The sequence below is a fragment of the Lipophrys pholis genome, assembly GCF_963383615.2.
Source record: "Lipophrys pholis genome assembly, chromosome: 11".
Classification (NCBI taxonomy): Eukaryota; Metazoa; Chordata; class Actinopteri; order Blenniiformes; family Blenniidae; genus Lipophrys; species Lipophrys pholis.
Genome location: NC_137631.1, coordinates 10,499,595 through 10,515,019, shown reverse-complemented (window position 1 = coordinate 10,515,019; position 15,425 = coordinate 10,499,595). Strand labels below are relative to the sequence as shown.

At 43.0% G+C, this 15,425-nt stretch overlaps 1 protein-coding gene across 1 annotated transcript; it reads right to left on the bottom strand.

Moving 5' to 3' along the window:
* Window positions 1-5: 5 nt before the first annotated feature.
* Window positions 6-5,689, bottom strand: irak4 (interleukin-1 receptor-associated kinase 4). The gene is made up of 11 exons (XM_080475444.1): window positions 5,243-5,689; window positions 4,998-5,143; window positions 3,911-4,063; window positions 2,706-2,866; window positions 2,555-2,619; window positions 2,345-2,459; window positions 2,145-2,254; window positions 1,803-1,989; window positions 1,339-1,401; window positions 882-1,046; window positions 6-316 (listed from the first exon to the last, which is right to left on the bottom strand). Exons 1-11 carry the CDS (start codon window positions 5,401-5,403, stop codon window positions 269-271), a joined length of 1,374 nt encoding a protein of 457 aa, XP_080331570.1. The 5' UTR covers window positions 5,404-5,689; the 3' UTR covers window positions 6-268.
* Window positions 5,690-15,425: the final 9,736 nt, after the last annotated feature.

Below are 15,425 nucleotides of genomic sequence, written 5' to 3'. Positions count from 1 at the left end.
ATATTTAAATCACATTGTGTATTTTATTTATTTATTTATTCACAGTGCAGTAATTCCATTGGGATTGTACATGTAGAAACACTGCAATCTGCTGTTTGCAACATGTGACTGGTGTTTTTGGAACATTTACAGAAAATTCACACTAATCAGAAATACAGTTGATTTCAGTAACATTTTTGAAAGCACGCTTGATTTAAAAAAAAAAAAGTCAGTGTAACATTCATTTATAAAACCGAGGCTGGTCAGTCTGGTCTTCTGAGGCGACGCGTCACTCCAGTGAAATGTTTTTGACAACGCCGTGAATCTCCGACACCGCCTGTTGAGAAGATCAGTTATTCACAAAGAAAACGGCCGACTCGGCACAACTTGCGTCTGACCAAAACGAAGGTCAAGCCCGGTGGCGAAACACTTGCCGACGTCCTGCATGAGCAAATCGCTCAGCAGAGGGGATGCTGGAGAAATTTAGCCTGAGCAAGAGGTTAAACCCCACTTTATAAACAAAAACAGTTTTCTAAAGCGATTCGATGATTGAGCCACACGTCATTACGTTGTCCATCTGAGGTCGATGTCCTACTTTGTGACTGACCAAATCGATTCACCCCCTCCAGCTGAGATTAAAGCAGAAAGTCCATCTAATTTAAAGTCCTAAAAATCAACTAACGTATAGATCTTTGGATTGCCGGAACCATATTCAGGCAACGGCCCAAACCCACGACACCGCTGTGCTGCACCACATTCTGGTGCTTGGGAGGGAGGGAGGGAGGACGCAAGACCGTTTGGATTTTGGTATTTTCGTGGCGTCGGCTGACAATCCTTCCGCCGGACGCATTGATACGGACTAAAACAGAAGCAATGCTGACAACCTGCAGAGTCGCTCTTACCTGTTTGATTGTTGGCCGCCTGTTCTTCCGATCGTGGAGGCAGTTGGAGGCCAAGCAGTAGACGCACTCCACCTGGCTCAGCTCCCAGTCTCTCATCTTTTTATCCACAAAGTCCCCCAGGGTCAACTCCTCGTCCTCGTCGTCTATGTCGTACCTCATCTCCATCTGAGAGGGGCCCAGAAAATAAGCGAATAAACAAACGGCGCGCTGGCGCTTTAATCACGCCGCAGGTGCCTTCCGGCTTCTGCACGCGTCAACAACTCCCATTGTTTTCCTATTTGAACAGAAACTGGAGACATTAAACTGGGATTCAACCCCTTTTTTTTTTTTTTACAAGTGATTCCACTGACCGATAATGTTCCCATTCTGATCAAACTCAAAAGTATTTAATAAGCCGTAATCACAAGCGTCGAGCTTGGCTGGTGCACGGGACAAAAGCCTCTTTTGTGCGGCTTACCAAGAACTGCTGCTCGCGGTTTTCATCAGCTGGCGCGAGTCCGGACAATATTTCCAACAACACCTGCGGATGGCGGAGGGAGACGGGAGGTTAATCTCATTTCTCCAGCCGGGTGGGAACTCTTATCTCCCCAGCGAAGAGCCAGGCAGCCTCACTGGCACCTCAGAGTTTGTTCAGACGCCCGAAAAGATCTCCGATCCGCATAAAACTCTCCATGGAGGGAATCAAAGAATGAAGGAATAAGTTTATGACATTTATGGTTTGATGACGCGCCGCGGCTGTGGATTTGGGTTTATTTAGGAGATCGTGAAACACGACACACACGATAAAGGGATGGGATGAAATGCAAACTGTAATGTTAGTGTCCTAACGTGTGGATCAGTGCCGAGTCGTAACTTTTGATTTTACATTGCAGCGGTGTGTGTGTGTGTGTGTGTGTGTGCGTGTGCGTGCTGAAAGCCCACCACTCCAAAACTGTAGACGTCGGATTTCGGCGTGATCTCCCCTCTCAGAGCCTCGGGCGCCATGTAGGCCCGGGTACCCACAATCGTCTCCGTCATCATGGTTGTTGACGTCCGCTTGGCCGACGCCCTCGTTAAGCCGAAGTCGGAGATTTTTGCCACAAACTTTTCATCCAGCAGGATGTTTGCGCTGGACATAGAAAAGAAACCCAAGAGTACAAACAGTCAGCTTTATGGGGAAATGATCCCTTTTTTTAAAGGTAAAATAAAACTTTTTTATCTGCAACCCCTCAAGCATTTTCCAGTGAGATCTTAAAGTAGAAAAAAAAAAAACACTTTGAAAACCTTTTAACGTCTCTGTGAATGTGATGGTTGACGTGCAGATACTCCAAACCTCGAGCCGACCCTTCAGCTATGGAGCATCTCTGTTTCCAGGAGAGCGGAGGACTTCCATCCTGAGTGCAGAAAGAACATTTTAACAAAAGCCCTGAGAGGGAGGAGGAGGGGGAGGAAGAGGAGGAGGAGGAGGAGGGACTGCTGCTTACCGAACAGGCCAGCCGGTCCAGCAGCGAGCCGTTGGCCATGAAGCCGTACACTAAACACAGGTGCTGCTCATCATAGGACCATCCAACCATGTTCACCAAATTCTCGTGTTTCAGCCTGCGGAGCAAACAACGCTACCAAATCAGGCCCGAAATCGGAATTTCACCAACACGCCATCAATTGATAGAACTTTCTTTTCCTCTGAAACTTACACCTGAAGAGCCTGAATCTCTTGATTGAACTGATCTTGCAGCGTGTCCATCGGCATGTCCTCCACCTGAATGACGTCACGTTGTTTTTTTTTTTATTGTGGTTTGTGTCATCATCTGCACACGCCGGCGGCGGGAAAGTATTTCCACTCACCGGATTGAGTTTTTTCACCGCCACCAGTCTGTTGTTGAGCAGACCTCTGTAGACCGTGCCGAAGCCTCCCTCGCCGAGCCGGCTGCCGCCGCTGGACGTGGGGCGGTCGTCAAAGTTACCGGTGATCATCATCAGCTCGCTGTACAAGAACCTGGAGAAACCTGAGGCAGTGCGGACGCAGGAAGGCAGTCAGGACCCCAGATCTGCCCCCTACTGGTCAATTGATGACACTTTGAGTATACCGAATACATTCTGCAGTTTCAGCTTCATCACACAACTGTGAAACAGTTTTACTTGTATGGCTGATGTCAAATGTTTTCTCTGACTCTTAAGTTTTTAATTGAGCAACATTACAATCAAAATGCCAAGTCGACTCAGCTGAAAGTGGCAGAAACAACCAATCACAAAATACCTTCCAATGATCTAATAGGATGCTTGAGACATTACTGTTAGAACATTTTGCCAGTAATGTAATAACTTATCACGTGTTTGAAGTAGCATTAAAAAAAAACAACTCTCAAAAGTAATAATTTCATCCAATAATGTAATAATACATTTAAAAAAAAAACAACTTTCTAATGTAAAGTAGCTAATGTAACGAGCTTTTGTGCAGTTTGCTTTTCTAGGATAGGTAGAGTGTTTGGGATGATTGTCCCATTCATTCATTGAGGACGTATACCCTGCAACACTCATTATGGTTTTAAAAATAGATTTTAGAACGTCAGCTAGGTATTATGATGTTGGCTTCATTACACTTAAAAGCTCAAAATGATCATATTATTGCTTGTTACAAGAATATTTTCCCTAAAATTTTTAATCGCTTTTATTCAGTACATTTTTGTCAATAATAATTTGTGTTGCATATACATATTAACACTTATATACTATTAAAAAGCTTTGCCGGCTGTAGCTTTTTCCAGCCTCACTCTAACAATAATGCAGAGCAGACATGGACTCGCCCACATGCTGCCTGATCTCCATACTTTGTGGTCCGCATGGCAATTTCCAAAATTGAATCAGTTATTGATTTCACAGGTGGAACGGTCGTCATTCTAACCTCATTAATACAACTAACAAAATGAAATGTCATTAAATTAGATGGCATCAAATTTCAAAAGATGTGAATTTCTACAAAGTGGATTTTTGTATCAATGTACACATTAGTGCCATTTGAAGAAGGATTACTTCGGGGAACGTTCATCCACCTGGTTCAGTATCCTCCATCGGCACCCGTGGCTGCAGAGTGCAGGTGAGCGGAGGCGGCTGCGCGTCTCGTTCCTCCAGCAGCCTGGTGCAGAGAGCGCTGGCCGGTCGTACCACGGAGACCAGCTGAGTCTCTGCTGAGGTGACATCTTCTACTGCAGAGACAGAAAAAAAAAAAAAAAAAGGTACGTAAATGCATCTGTCAACATGCCGACTGTGCACTTTCCTTGCTCTAATGATTTTGCGGGGTTCACGTCACCTTCACTGTTTCTTTCATAGCGAATGGCATACAAACAAAGGAGTTGTCACAATTCAAAGGTTAGAATTGTATATTTGTACTATCAAATTGGGCTGTATGTATTTACCTGGATTGGCCCCAAAACAAGAAATAACATTTGGTTAAAAAAGTTTATCATCAATGCATCAGTCACCCAGACTGTTATGTGAGGATCTGTACCAGCGGTGTCAAACATTTTAGTTCACAACAATTCCATCTGGAGTCGTCAGGACAGGTAAAATAGTGCCATGATAACCTGAAGGTTTTAACTTTTTTGTTGTTGTGGCACAAGGCACACTTGATGAAAAAGTCTGTATTGATTGACAGTTAGAACTGAGTTTATTAATCCCAGAGGGGAACTTCTAGTGGCATCGCTCCACACTTATAGCATAGCAGTTAATTATACTCTACAGAAATCAGTTGTTTTTTTTTAAATATCTATGTTTTCTTTGATATTTATACAATTTGCTTAGTGCCTTGGCGGAGCGGATTGGAGCTCTTTGTGGGCCGAATTTGACCCACGGGCCTCATGTTTGACACCCCAGATCGAGAGCCAATGCCAGCTGAAAATGAAAGCTCAGGCACACACAAAGACAAAAACAGTGCATTCACAACTACTCCTCATTTAGAGTCACGAGTAAACATAAAACGTGTTTTTTAGTTTACTGGAGGAAGTCAGTCTACATGAAGAAACCTCACTTGGGTTCTGAGAGAGAACATGCAAACTCCTGCACTGACGAGTCATAGTTAAGTATTGACGACTTGGATCTCAGAGCAGCAGGTTGGATGTGAAGCATTCCAAAAGATCTCACCTGGTAGTAAGAAACTGGCGGCTGCCAGTAACCGGTGACTCTTCAGGATGTCCACAAGTTCCCCCACTGTGCTGTTGGTGGTCCCCCAGTCATCCAGCAGCTCCTGGGTGGGACTCCTTCCCTGCGCAACGAGGCCCTCGAACCTCCTGGAGGCAGATGGATGGATGGACGGATGGATGGATGGACGGATGGAGAGATTTAGGAGACTTTCTGCGTGAATGAATAACAAGCACACACGGTCTTACCTTGCATGGAGCCGGCTGTACATGGGCTCCCCACTCGGCCTCCGTATGGATCCCAGCACGTCCCTCCACCTGTCGCTCGAGTCCAGAAAGTCGGACAGTTTGCGGCGCGCACCGAACCCGAGGTGACGAATGTAAGTCTCGGAAGTCACGGGACGATTCATTGTCTATAGCGAGAGCAAAATAGGGTTTTTCATTCATCTGACAGTCGTGTTCTCATGATGGCGTAACTTATATATAAAAAAGCGCCAACGCGGGAGAAATTGTATCAGTAAAGCAACAGAAAGCGGTTCACGGTCTAAAAAGTTGTGCGTTTCCCATATTGCGCAACTTCCCCAAACCGCAGATAGTCTCCTCCTACTGAGCGGAAATAAACACAGACGGTGAATAAAAGCTGCGCTGCAGCCTGCTCTGTGTGCGCGTGCCGCTCAGTTAGAATCACCAGTGCACGAGTCTGTTAAAAGATTTATTCACACAGGAGGTGAACGTGAAAGAGTTTGAATGCAGCTCTGCGGTGATGCAGTGTCCTCTCGTGGATGAATAATTAAACAGTTTGGACATTTCTCTCCTCGAGCTCTGGATGCACGCTGCTGATGACTTGTCCATTAAACAGTATAGTAACCCGAAAGAATAAAGAGTGTTTTCCTGTCCGACCCGGAGAGGAATTAGAGGAGCAGAGGTTTGGTTACAAAGCGCAATGCGTGGATAATAAGACGCACTTTATGCGCACAGCTGCTGCTCCTCTGTCTTCTGAGGCCTCCTTCACACTGTCTCAACCAAATAACCAGTGATTCACTGCAGCAGTATTTGTTTTTCACAATCACAAACTAAAAAATAAATATTGCACAGGGACAATAAAAGTCTATCTTAACTTATTCAGGATTATGTGTAGTGACATCCACTCATCTCTCTCTCACTCTCCTTCTTTCCTTTGCTTTTTTAGGGCATTTTAAAAAATATGCCAATATTTAAATAAATATGCAATAATTTAAAACATGGATTTATGATAATTGTTTTTGAATCTCACGCTGCTACAATAAGGCAGCCGGTGGATCCACACGCTGCACAAGGTGGCCTTATTTGACACTGAGCACCTGCTGCACAAAATGTCTGCGCACGCCACTGAATATCGTGTTTTTGTCCCGTATTTGTATGGGAGACTGACAGCATGTCACTCAGATGGAGTACCGGCGCTTATTTTTTTTTCCACTTAAAGCACTGCCAATAACCACTGCACAAATCCACTCAAAATAAACACACATTGCATTTTATTTGCATTGCATCATTTTATATTCGATCAACTGAAATGCCATTTGGAGGTCAAGGTTCTATTCGAAGCTGGATCGTCATCTCAAACTGTTTTTCTTTGCACAGAGAGAATATAATACAGAATTACAAGAAAGTTTGCCACCTATGCGCCTCAACATCTGCTGACCTCGCTCTGTGATTTCTCGTGGCTGATTTGCTGTTGCTCCAAATCGCTTCCACTTTATTTATATATTTGTTATAGTTGTACAAACAGTTGATTGCGGGTAAATTTCACGGCTGTATACGTATTGCACAGGTGGAATGGCATCCGTAGAAATATTCTTCATGCCTGCTGCTTGACTTTATACACCCGTGTCCATGGAAGCGATTGGAACACCTGAATTCAATGATTTGAGGAGCTGAGCAAATACTTTTGGGAAAACAGTGTAACTGCGGATCAAACACAGTGAAGGCAGATGTGATCTCAATACGACCACTAGATGGCGACCTGCATCAAGAGAAAAGCCATGAAGATTCACCAGAATCCTCCTGATGGACTGAAATGCCCCCGAGGTCAGACAGTCACTGCGATAGAAAGATAGAAACATCATGACCTTTAACATTTGTATTTCATACGCAGGAAGGAAAAAAAGTTTGCTTTTAAAAAAACCAAAAACCCTTAATGATCAGGGGATTTCTGTAAACAACTGTTACACAACTTTTCCTCGATTTCTCTACTTCATTAAATTAAGTTGTTATACCACTTTTCACACTGTGTGATGTTTTTGATTTGATATTTTCGATGCAAAGTCCATACAGAACGAAGTCAAACTCACAACCCTCTTACTTTGAGGCGAAAGCACTGACCACCAGAGATTACTTCTTGCACAATGCCTCTAGTTTCTCTATCATTTGAAATAATCACATCATAGATACTTTTCACTAAAATAAATTTAATTATGCGCACTTGTAAGTAAAGGTTTTGCTGTTTAAAATACTCAAATTGAAAGTACAAAAAAAACTACTCGTGAAATAAATTGTTTCTTGATTCCACCATGTGAATTGCCAATAGCAGTCATTTGATCCCATTTGAATCGACCCATTTCAAATGTGGATTGAAACACATTCCTTGGTTAAAGTATGTGAAAATCACACAAAAAATGTTATAATTTTTTTTTAGTTTTAAAGGAAATTCTAACACAGGTTTTCTTCTCTGTTAAAGGTTCATAATCTAACTATGAAAGCCACTGTTGCGATAGTTAAACCTCCTGCTGCTTCTTTAGTGACTCAAACAGGTATTGCAGGACTAAACATGGAACCAGTTGGAAATCTTGCTGAGTTTTGGCAGAATTTCCTGCAGCGCATCCCAGAATGATTTTTGAGGGGAAAACAGCTGTTGTTTTGTCTCATTGGTTCTCCTCACAGCGAGAACATCGTGAGTTCTAATACCGACTGGGGCCTTTTCAGGGAGAAGTTTGCATGTTCTCCCGGTGTGTGTGTGACTTTCCTCCAGTACTCTGGTTTCCTCCCACAGTCCCCCCCCCAAAGAAACATACATGTGAGGTTAATTGGTGATGCAGGATGAATGTGTGTGCGTGGTTGTTTGTTTTTGTGTTTTGAGAGACTGGAGACCCGTCCAGGGTGCATCCTGCCGTCACCCATAAGGAGGATGGGATCAGCTCCAGCGCCCTGCGACCCTAAAGGATGAAATGTGGAAGTTGAATATAGTCTTTCGTATGAGACAGAGGAAATGTCTCACAAACCTTGTCCGGGGAAATGTTTTGCTTTGTGCGTTTGAAAGGTTTCCCTGCCTCAACTCACCTCATATGAATGAATCAATTTGAATTACAATCCGGTGTGTTTATATATTTAAAGCAAGTACGGGAGAAAGCCTCTTAAGATCAGAACTGGGAAACATTGAGACAAACATCCATCCTTACAAAGTGAATAAATAAATCCACCCTCCACTGCGTATTTACGAAAGGGAATTTGTTTGCCAATGACATCAGGTAGAAATCCCCTCTTAGCCTCAGAGGCCCATTAGCACAAGTTTGTGAATCTTCACCGCTTCTGAGGCCCGGAGAGGCCGTCGCTGTCTCTCAGGATCAGTGGAGGGATGAGCTGTGAGGTGTGCGCTTTTGCGTCTTAAAAAAAAACCACATCTTAAAAGTAGAAAGACATGAAATGTCGTACACGCATGAACATGCACAGCGTTGAGTTTAGTTTGAATGGACGTCGTGGTCAGCCACCATCGTTAAAGTTGTGTATAGTGTTGGCGAGCAAACATTTTATATTTACAGTATATCACACATTTGTTGAATTTCACACGAAGGGAGACAGAATTTCGGATGAAATTAAAAAGGGATATGAATACTAGATGATATTTGGATGTGAGATTATTTCTTGGAAAGAAACATTCAGATAAAGCAGGTCACCCACGATACAGAAGGTTTTTATTTTGATGAATTTCAATGAAGACAAGTGACACAGTCTCACAGCTGCTCGTCAGTTGAATCAATCCTCAAAGCAAACACTATTCCATGAGAAGCTCTGAGACGAGGGCGGCAGCTGTACACGCAAATTTATTCACAATGGTTTTGGTTTAGGTTGATGACACAAAATATGATGCTCTTCTTAATTGAAGCTTGTTAGTGAGTCACAAAGCGAGACCCCTTCTTTAATGGATTTTTTTCTTTCTTTTTTTTTTTATATCTCCCGACAGTGCATGCACATGTTCTGGATTACATGAAAAGCAGACTTCACCACATGTGAAAGTAAACTGCAATGAAGTTATTTTGTTTTTATGGAGAGGCATAATGGGAGCCATTAACTGCAATTGCGGTGGCCAAGAGTATGTATTCCCTTTATTCCTGATGTTTGAGAGTGGCGTTCAAACACATAACTCTGATTTTATGGTTTTGACAGTGAACCTGTCCGAGGTCGTTTGCCATGAAACATGTCTTCAGCTCATGTCTGTGTGTATGTGGGTTCATCATCTGAGTCATTGTGTACACAGATGTGTGACTTAAGAGCTATTATGTGTGGCTGGTATAGGTGGTAGAGCATGTGTGTGTGTGTGTGTGTGTGTGTGTGTGTGTGTGTGTGTGTGTGTGTGTGTGTGTGTGTGTGTGTGTGTGTGCGTGCGTGCGTGCGTGCGTGTGTGTGTGTGTGTGTAGCTGGTGTAGGATAGCCCTCACACCTGTGCAAAGGGTTCTTTGAAGTGCCTAATTGTCTCCTGCATGCCTCCTCTAACCTTAGTGGCAGGATCCCAACAAAGCAGACACACACTTCACACGCAGAGATGGGAGCGAGGCCAGACTCTTGGCGGCTTCCCCGTGGTGAGCTGAGAGATGGAGTGAGCTGATGTGGTAAGAGAGGAAAAGAGAAAAAAAAAACATGTGTGAGAGAGGAGGGGGGAGGGGGGGGGGGGGGTTGCAAGGATCTCATAGAGTTTTCGTGAAGTGAAGAAGAGGGTGCAGTCACTGGACAGGATCCCCTGCAGTCTGGGAACAAGAGCAGAGGCAGGAGAAGTGCCAGAGTGGCTTAAATCAGCCGGGAAATACGCTGCAGGTGGAGAAAGTGATTGGAGAAAGTCACATGAATCTTTCATGATGAACAAGGACAGAAGAGCTGTTTAAAAATGAGGAGTTCTTTTGTGGGAGCCACACACCTCTGGAAAGTGTGTGTGTGTGTGTGTGTGTGTGTGTGTGTGTGTGTGTGTGTGTGTGTGTGTGTGTGTGTGTGTGTGTGTGTGTGTGTGTGTGTGTGTGTGTGTGTGTGTGTGTGTGTGTGTGTGTGTGTGTGTGGAAGCGCTTAACTCTAAGAAAACACACTACACTTGTTGGGATCTAAAGGCAATGATAAGGTGGGTTGGTACTGTAGGTCATTATTTAAAGGCCGACAGCTGTCAAACATGCCACACAACTGGTTTGTTCACAAATCCCATCCTGGCTTAAACATGTTTATGTGTACTGAATAAGTTTCTTCTCATTAACTATGTAGAAACTGCAAGTAATGAGATATGCATATAAAATTGCAAAGGAAAAAAAATTCTTCAGCTGAAAGTCTGCATACACCAATTTTAGTAACGACTGGCTTCTGACGGGTGCAGCATCTGTTGAAAGTGGAAAAAAAAAAGGTCAGTTTTTCACTTGCATGTTCGCAGATGCGATGTGTACAGTCGTTGCCATTAATTAGCAGTCTTGTCGTGGTGTGTAACAGTTCACCCAGCTCATCAGAGGTCTCCCATTTCGGAATTCAAATGAGCCAAATGAATGAATGGACCTTTTTGGGGAAACACAGAGGCGCAACAGGGGGTATGGGCACAGCATCAGGGTCAAATAGAAGCGCTTCAATGTATGTCTGTATGTCCACTGCCTGTGCATACAAGGCTTTTAGCAGTGTGTCACTGATGGACATTGAGGGCTCCCTGCAGGGAGTCTCCCTTATAACTGGGACACTGTTGACCCAGTGAGATGTTTTCCCTAAAGGAAATCCCCAGGGAGTGAACTGCATCTTAATAGCCTTTGTGTTCAAATGTGTTGCATTGCTATGATTTTTAAGTGTTTTTAGCCGTAATATAATTCAAATGGCCCAATACTTGGTTGCATGTCTACTTTTGTGCCAGGGAGAGCACATGAGGACACTGTAATTCCCACATAGACACATAGAGGGCAGCAGTGGTCTGTAACCGCTCATGATTGACTCAAGCAGTATTATTAACATGTTGGAAACTTTGCATGGATAGAAATAAAAAAAAAATATAGCTTCTGAACTCACAATTGTAGAAAAGAAACAAATTTGTTTCACTGACAATCTAAAGCAAAATGATACCAGACAACCAGAAATGATCTCCTATGTGTTTTAAAGGTGAGTCATGAGCAATAGTTGCAGATGTTTCTTTGTCAGTCTTTTTCCAGTCTTCCCTTTGTCTACAACACACACACACACACACACACACACACACACACACACACACACACACACACACACACACACACACACACACACACACACACACACACACACACACGACACACGGCGGTATCTTGAGTGGCACCTCGCCATTGCGTTGCACTCGAGTGGTCACCGACACTGCCTGATTGCAGGAGGTTGCCCTCTCATATTTCTTCAACAATCTCTGGCCGCCAGCCCAAAATGATCCGTCCAGCCAAGCACACCAGCATGTGAACTAAAAGAACAGCCTCCACTGGCATCTCCGCTCCTGGAAGACTACAAGCCCAGGGTATTCTGGAATATCTTGCCGCGTGCTACCAGATCTAAAATGCCGAGCCATGTACAGAGTCAGGTGAATTTAACATGGCCGGACACTAGAGCACAGACAGTAGGTGTGATTCATCATTCGAAGTTCACTTTTATAGAAGAGCCAAAATTTTAGAAGATTATTGTGGATTCTGAATGAAAATAAAGTCAGAAAAAATGAAAGGTCGTTACAGCCATAGCGGTCTCATCTAGCCTCGGGTCATCTAATATTCTGCAAGAAGAATTATCTTTCGTGTATTGAAAATAAAAGGAGGAAAAAAACATTTGTTTTTATGAGGTGGTGTGATGTAAAAAAGAGAGGAAGTGAGAAGCAAGTGTGAGTTTAGAGTGAGTTCATGATTTCAATGTCTGTTTACCTATAGCAGGACTCGTGCACCCTCGCCCTGCAAATTCCAATTTAATCCTTCAATCAACCTTTCAGTGCCTTATGAGCTAACACTATTGTAACAAATATGAACATCTATTGCCCTAATTTCTCCAGAAGTCTGTGCTCACAGTGCCAATGGTCTGATGGTTCAATCGAGCTGACTCATTGGCACACAGACTCCCGACTGGCCTTGAAGATGAGTAAGTGTGAGTAGGAAAGATACATGTGAGAATGTGATGTGTTGTAGAACATTGTGACTTTAGACACTCAAGTAGTGAATTGTGAAAGTGTTTACTCTGTCTATTTTGTGAGAACATTTTCATCCTGACTGTGACCATGACTTCTGTTCTGCTGAGGACATCACGCGTTGTTCTTGTGCCCAAGATAAATCCTCCAAACCCCAGCAGTGACCACAGAGCAGCACATGGAGATGCTATGCTCCTGTTAAGACGTTTTATTTTATTTACTTATTTGTTTGCTTAGCCAGACTCTTGTCTATTTCTGGCATTGTGTCGATCAGTTTTAATGTCAACATACTGAATTCAAATAAAAGCTCAACGGGACATTGCGATGAATTCATCCGGTGAATTTAATTTGAGTAGATATTCGATGTAACAATCAAATAACTGCAATTTAAATTGTTTATTTATTGATTTTTTTTTTTGTTTCAATTTTATTCATTACAACAAACTTGTGCCTCATTTAGGACGAAAGCCATTTCATTTGTATTGTTTGTACACAATGGTTCACTTCCCTGTGGTCAGAGCTCTGGCTCACTTCCCGTTGAGTCTATAACCACTATTGTAATCCAGGTTTTTCAGGGGGAGCCTTTTGTGCTCATTCACCAAGATGTAACAGGGGCGTAATTTGTGAGGGGGGGGGTGGTGGGGTGGGGGCGCTGCTGAAGGTCAGCAGTAGTTCCCAACTATGCAAAGGCATTCTGATCTTCTCGAAGCACATCACTGACGGTAGGTAACGCCAGCCACTGATGCTTTGCTCCATTCAGCGCAGAGGTGAAAGGAGCGAACGAGGCCCTTTGACGTGCCAGTGGGGGCCCTGTAATCCAACGCTCGTCAGTGATAATCGCTGTAGCTTTTGCTGCTGCAAAGAGATAAACAACACACATGCTGCTAATGCTTGCAAAGAGTGAAATAGTAAGAATCCCAATGCACAAGATTACTCCGAGGGACTAATCACGTGTTGGCCGATGTGCTTCTTTGATTTTTGCAGTTTGGTTTTCTTTGGCAGTAAAAGATTGATTGACCGCCCGAGCTGGGGGTCAAGTCACTGACATCTGAGTTGGTCGCTTATCGTGCTTGCGTCTTGAAAGTTTGCATGAGAAATGCCAAAACACTTGAGAGGAACTTGAACCCCAGCTGGGCTGAGTTTCTAATCTGTTTCTTCCACCGAGAGCAGTTTTTTTTTTTTTTTTTTTTTTTTAATGGTTTACAAATTCCTTATTTGTTTGAGGTTTTCAGATCTCTCTTTTCAGTTTTTTTTTCTTCTTCTTTGCATTGTCACTCTGTAATACTCTTGAGAATACCTGTCTTTAGTTAAATAAATAACCCAAGGCAACTGGAGTGGTTGCTCTGATCCCTCACAATGAACTTCTCTGAAATTTCAAAGCAGGTCTGAACCTCAACTTTGAGGCCTCGAGAATATTTTCATCTCACAAATGACAAAACACTGCCACAGGTGGTTTATTCTTTAAACTATAAAACAATGCTCCACCACTTATTTGTCCCCCACTCAGAACCTGTTGGAACACGTTGATGGATGAGGTTAAGGGCAAACAGAGGGAAGCACAAGCAGAGAGACAAAGAGGTTGATACACTAGACTGTAACTTTTCCTCGTAAGGCCGGTCTGTGTGCTATTTGTGGGTGAAATGACATCTATCACGAAAATAGAACAGAATCTATTAGGGATAAATCTAAAATAAAATGCATATGTCAGCAACATTGGCATAAAAGTTATACACAACGAATATTTATACTCAAGTGACTGTCCCTTGCCATCTAAGAATTGCTCTGTGGTCAAGAAATAAAGATTATAGATGCATCTTACAAAGCTCAAACATTTAGTCTCTGTTCTGTTCTGTGAAGCGTGTCCATCGTGCGCAGGATCCTTTCCAATCCAAACCGAAGGCCTTTTGTTTCGTCCTTTGATTTCTCTTGGGGTTAACGACGGACAAATCCTACATCTCCAGTGCATCTAAAAATGCCATGTCATCCCGGTCCTGTGGATTTATCCTTGACTCACACTGCCAGTGGTGGCTGTGGATGATACGGAGGACTGAGCACACCCACCGCAGACTTAGTCTTTGGATTAAGTAGCACAAGAGTGGCGGACAGGAAGGCCACGTATGGAATGTAAATGTGATCATGTCGGTCATGCACATCTATGCCTCCCAAAATCTGGATTAAATACAATGGGTAGGCTTCAAGCGCATGTACACTGTTGTTTTAAACACCCTCTGGATTTTCTGAGATCTTTTGACTTTTTGTTTTCTGACATCTTTAGCAAAAGCCATAGATTGCAAAGAAATCCCAACTCCTCCAAACCCTTGTTGGATCCCCTTGTGAACTAACACTTTTTCTCCTTCTTTCCCCTAACATTAATCCTAACCCTAACCTTAAGGCATAACAATAATTTATCATACCTCAACTTTAACCTAATTGGAACCCAGCCTAACCTGTAACTCTAAACTATGTACATATTTTGTGCTGCCCAAGATTTTGCTATCCACAAGGCAGATATGTGCAATATGCCGCGAAGTTTTGGATCAAGAGAGTGAAAGACACACTGCTCGCACACACCCAATTATCAACACTCTGCAATCCTTTGTGTTCATGCATCAGTCCTCACATTTAGTTAAAGAGAATACATTTGTGTTTTAAAGTTGAGCAAGAAGAAGCCTTATTGTTTAGTTTAACTGTGACTCAGTTTGAGAACTGGATGCTTCTTCTTGAATGACATGGTGCAGCCTCAAAATAACCAGGACAGATGTTGGATTTTTTTTTTCTCTCATCAAAAGTAGTTTGGATGATTTTGCTACGATATGAATTCTTTAAAAAAAAAAAAAAAAAAAAAAAGGTGGGGAAACTTTTTTTGTGAGAAAAGTCGATTCTTCCATCAAAGACATGGCTGCGACTGATAGTATCAATCATTTTACAATCTTGATGGAGTATCGCAAATATCTTGTCATGTGTGTTAAACCCTTCTAGTATTTCAGTACCTGTGCGTCACCTTTGCACCTTCTGGAAAACTTTTGTGGATGTTCTGAACAG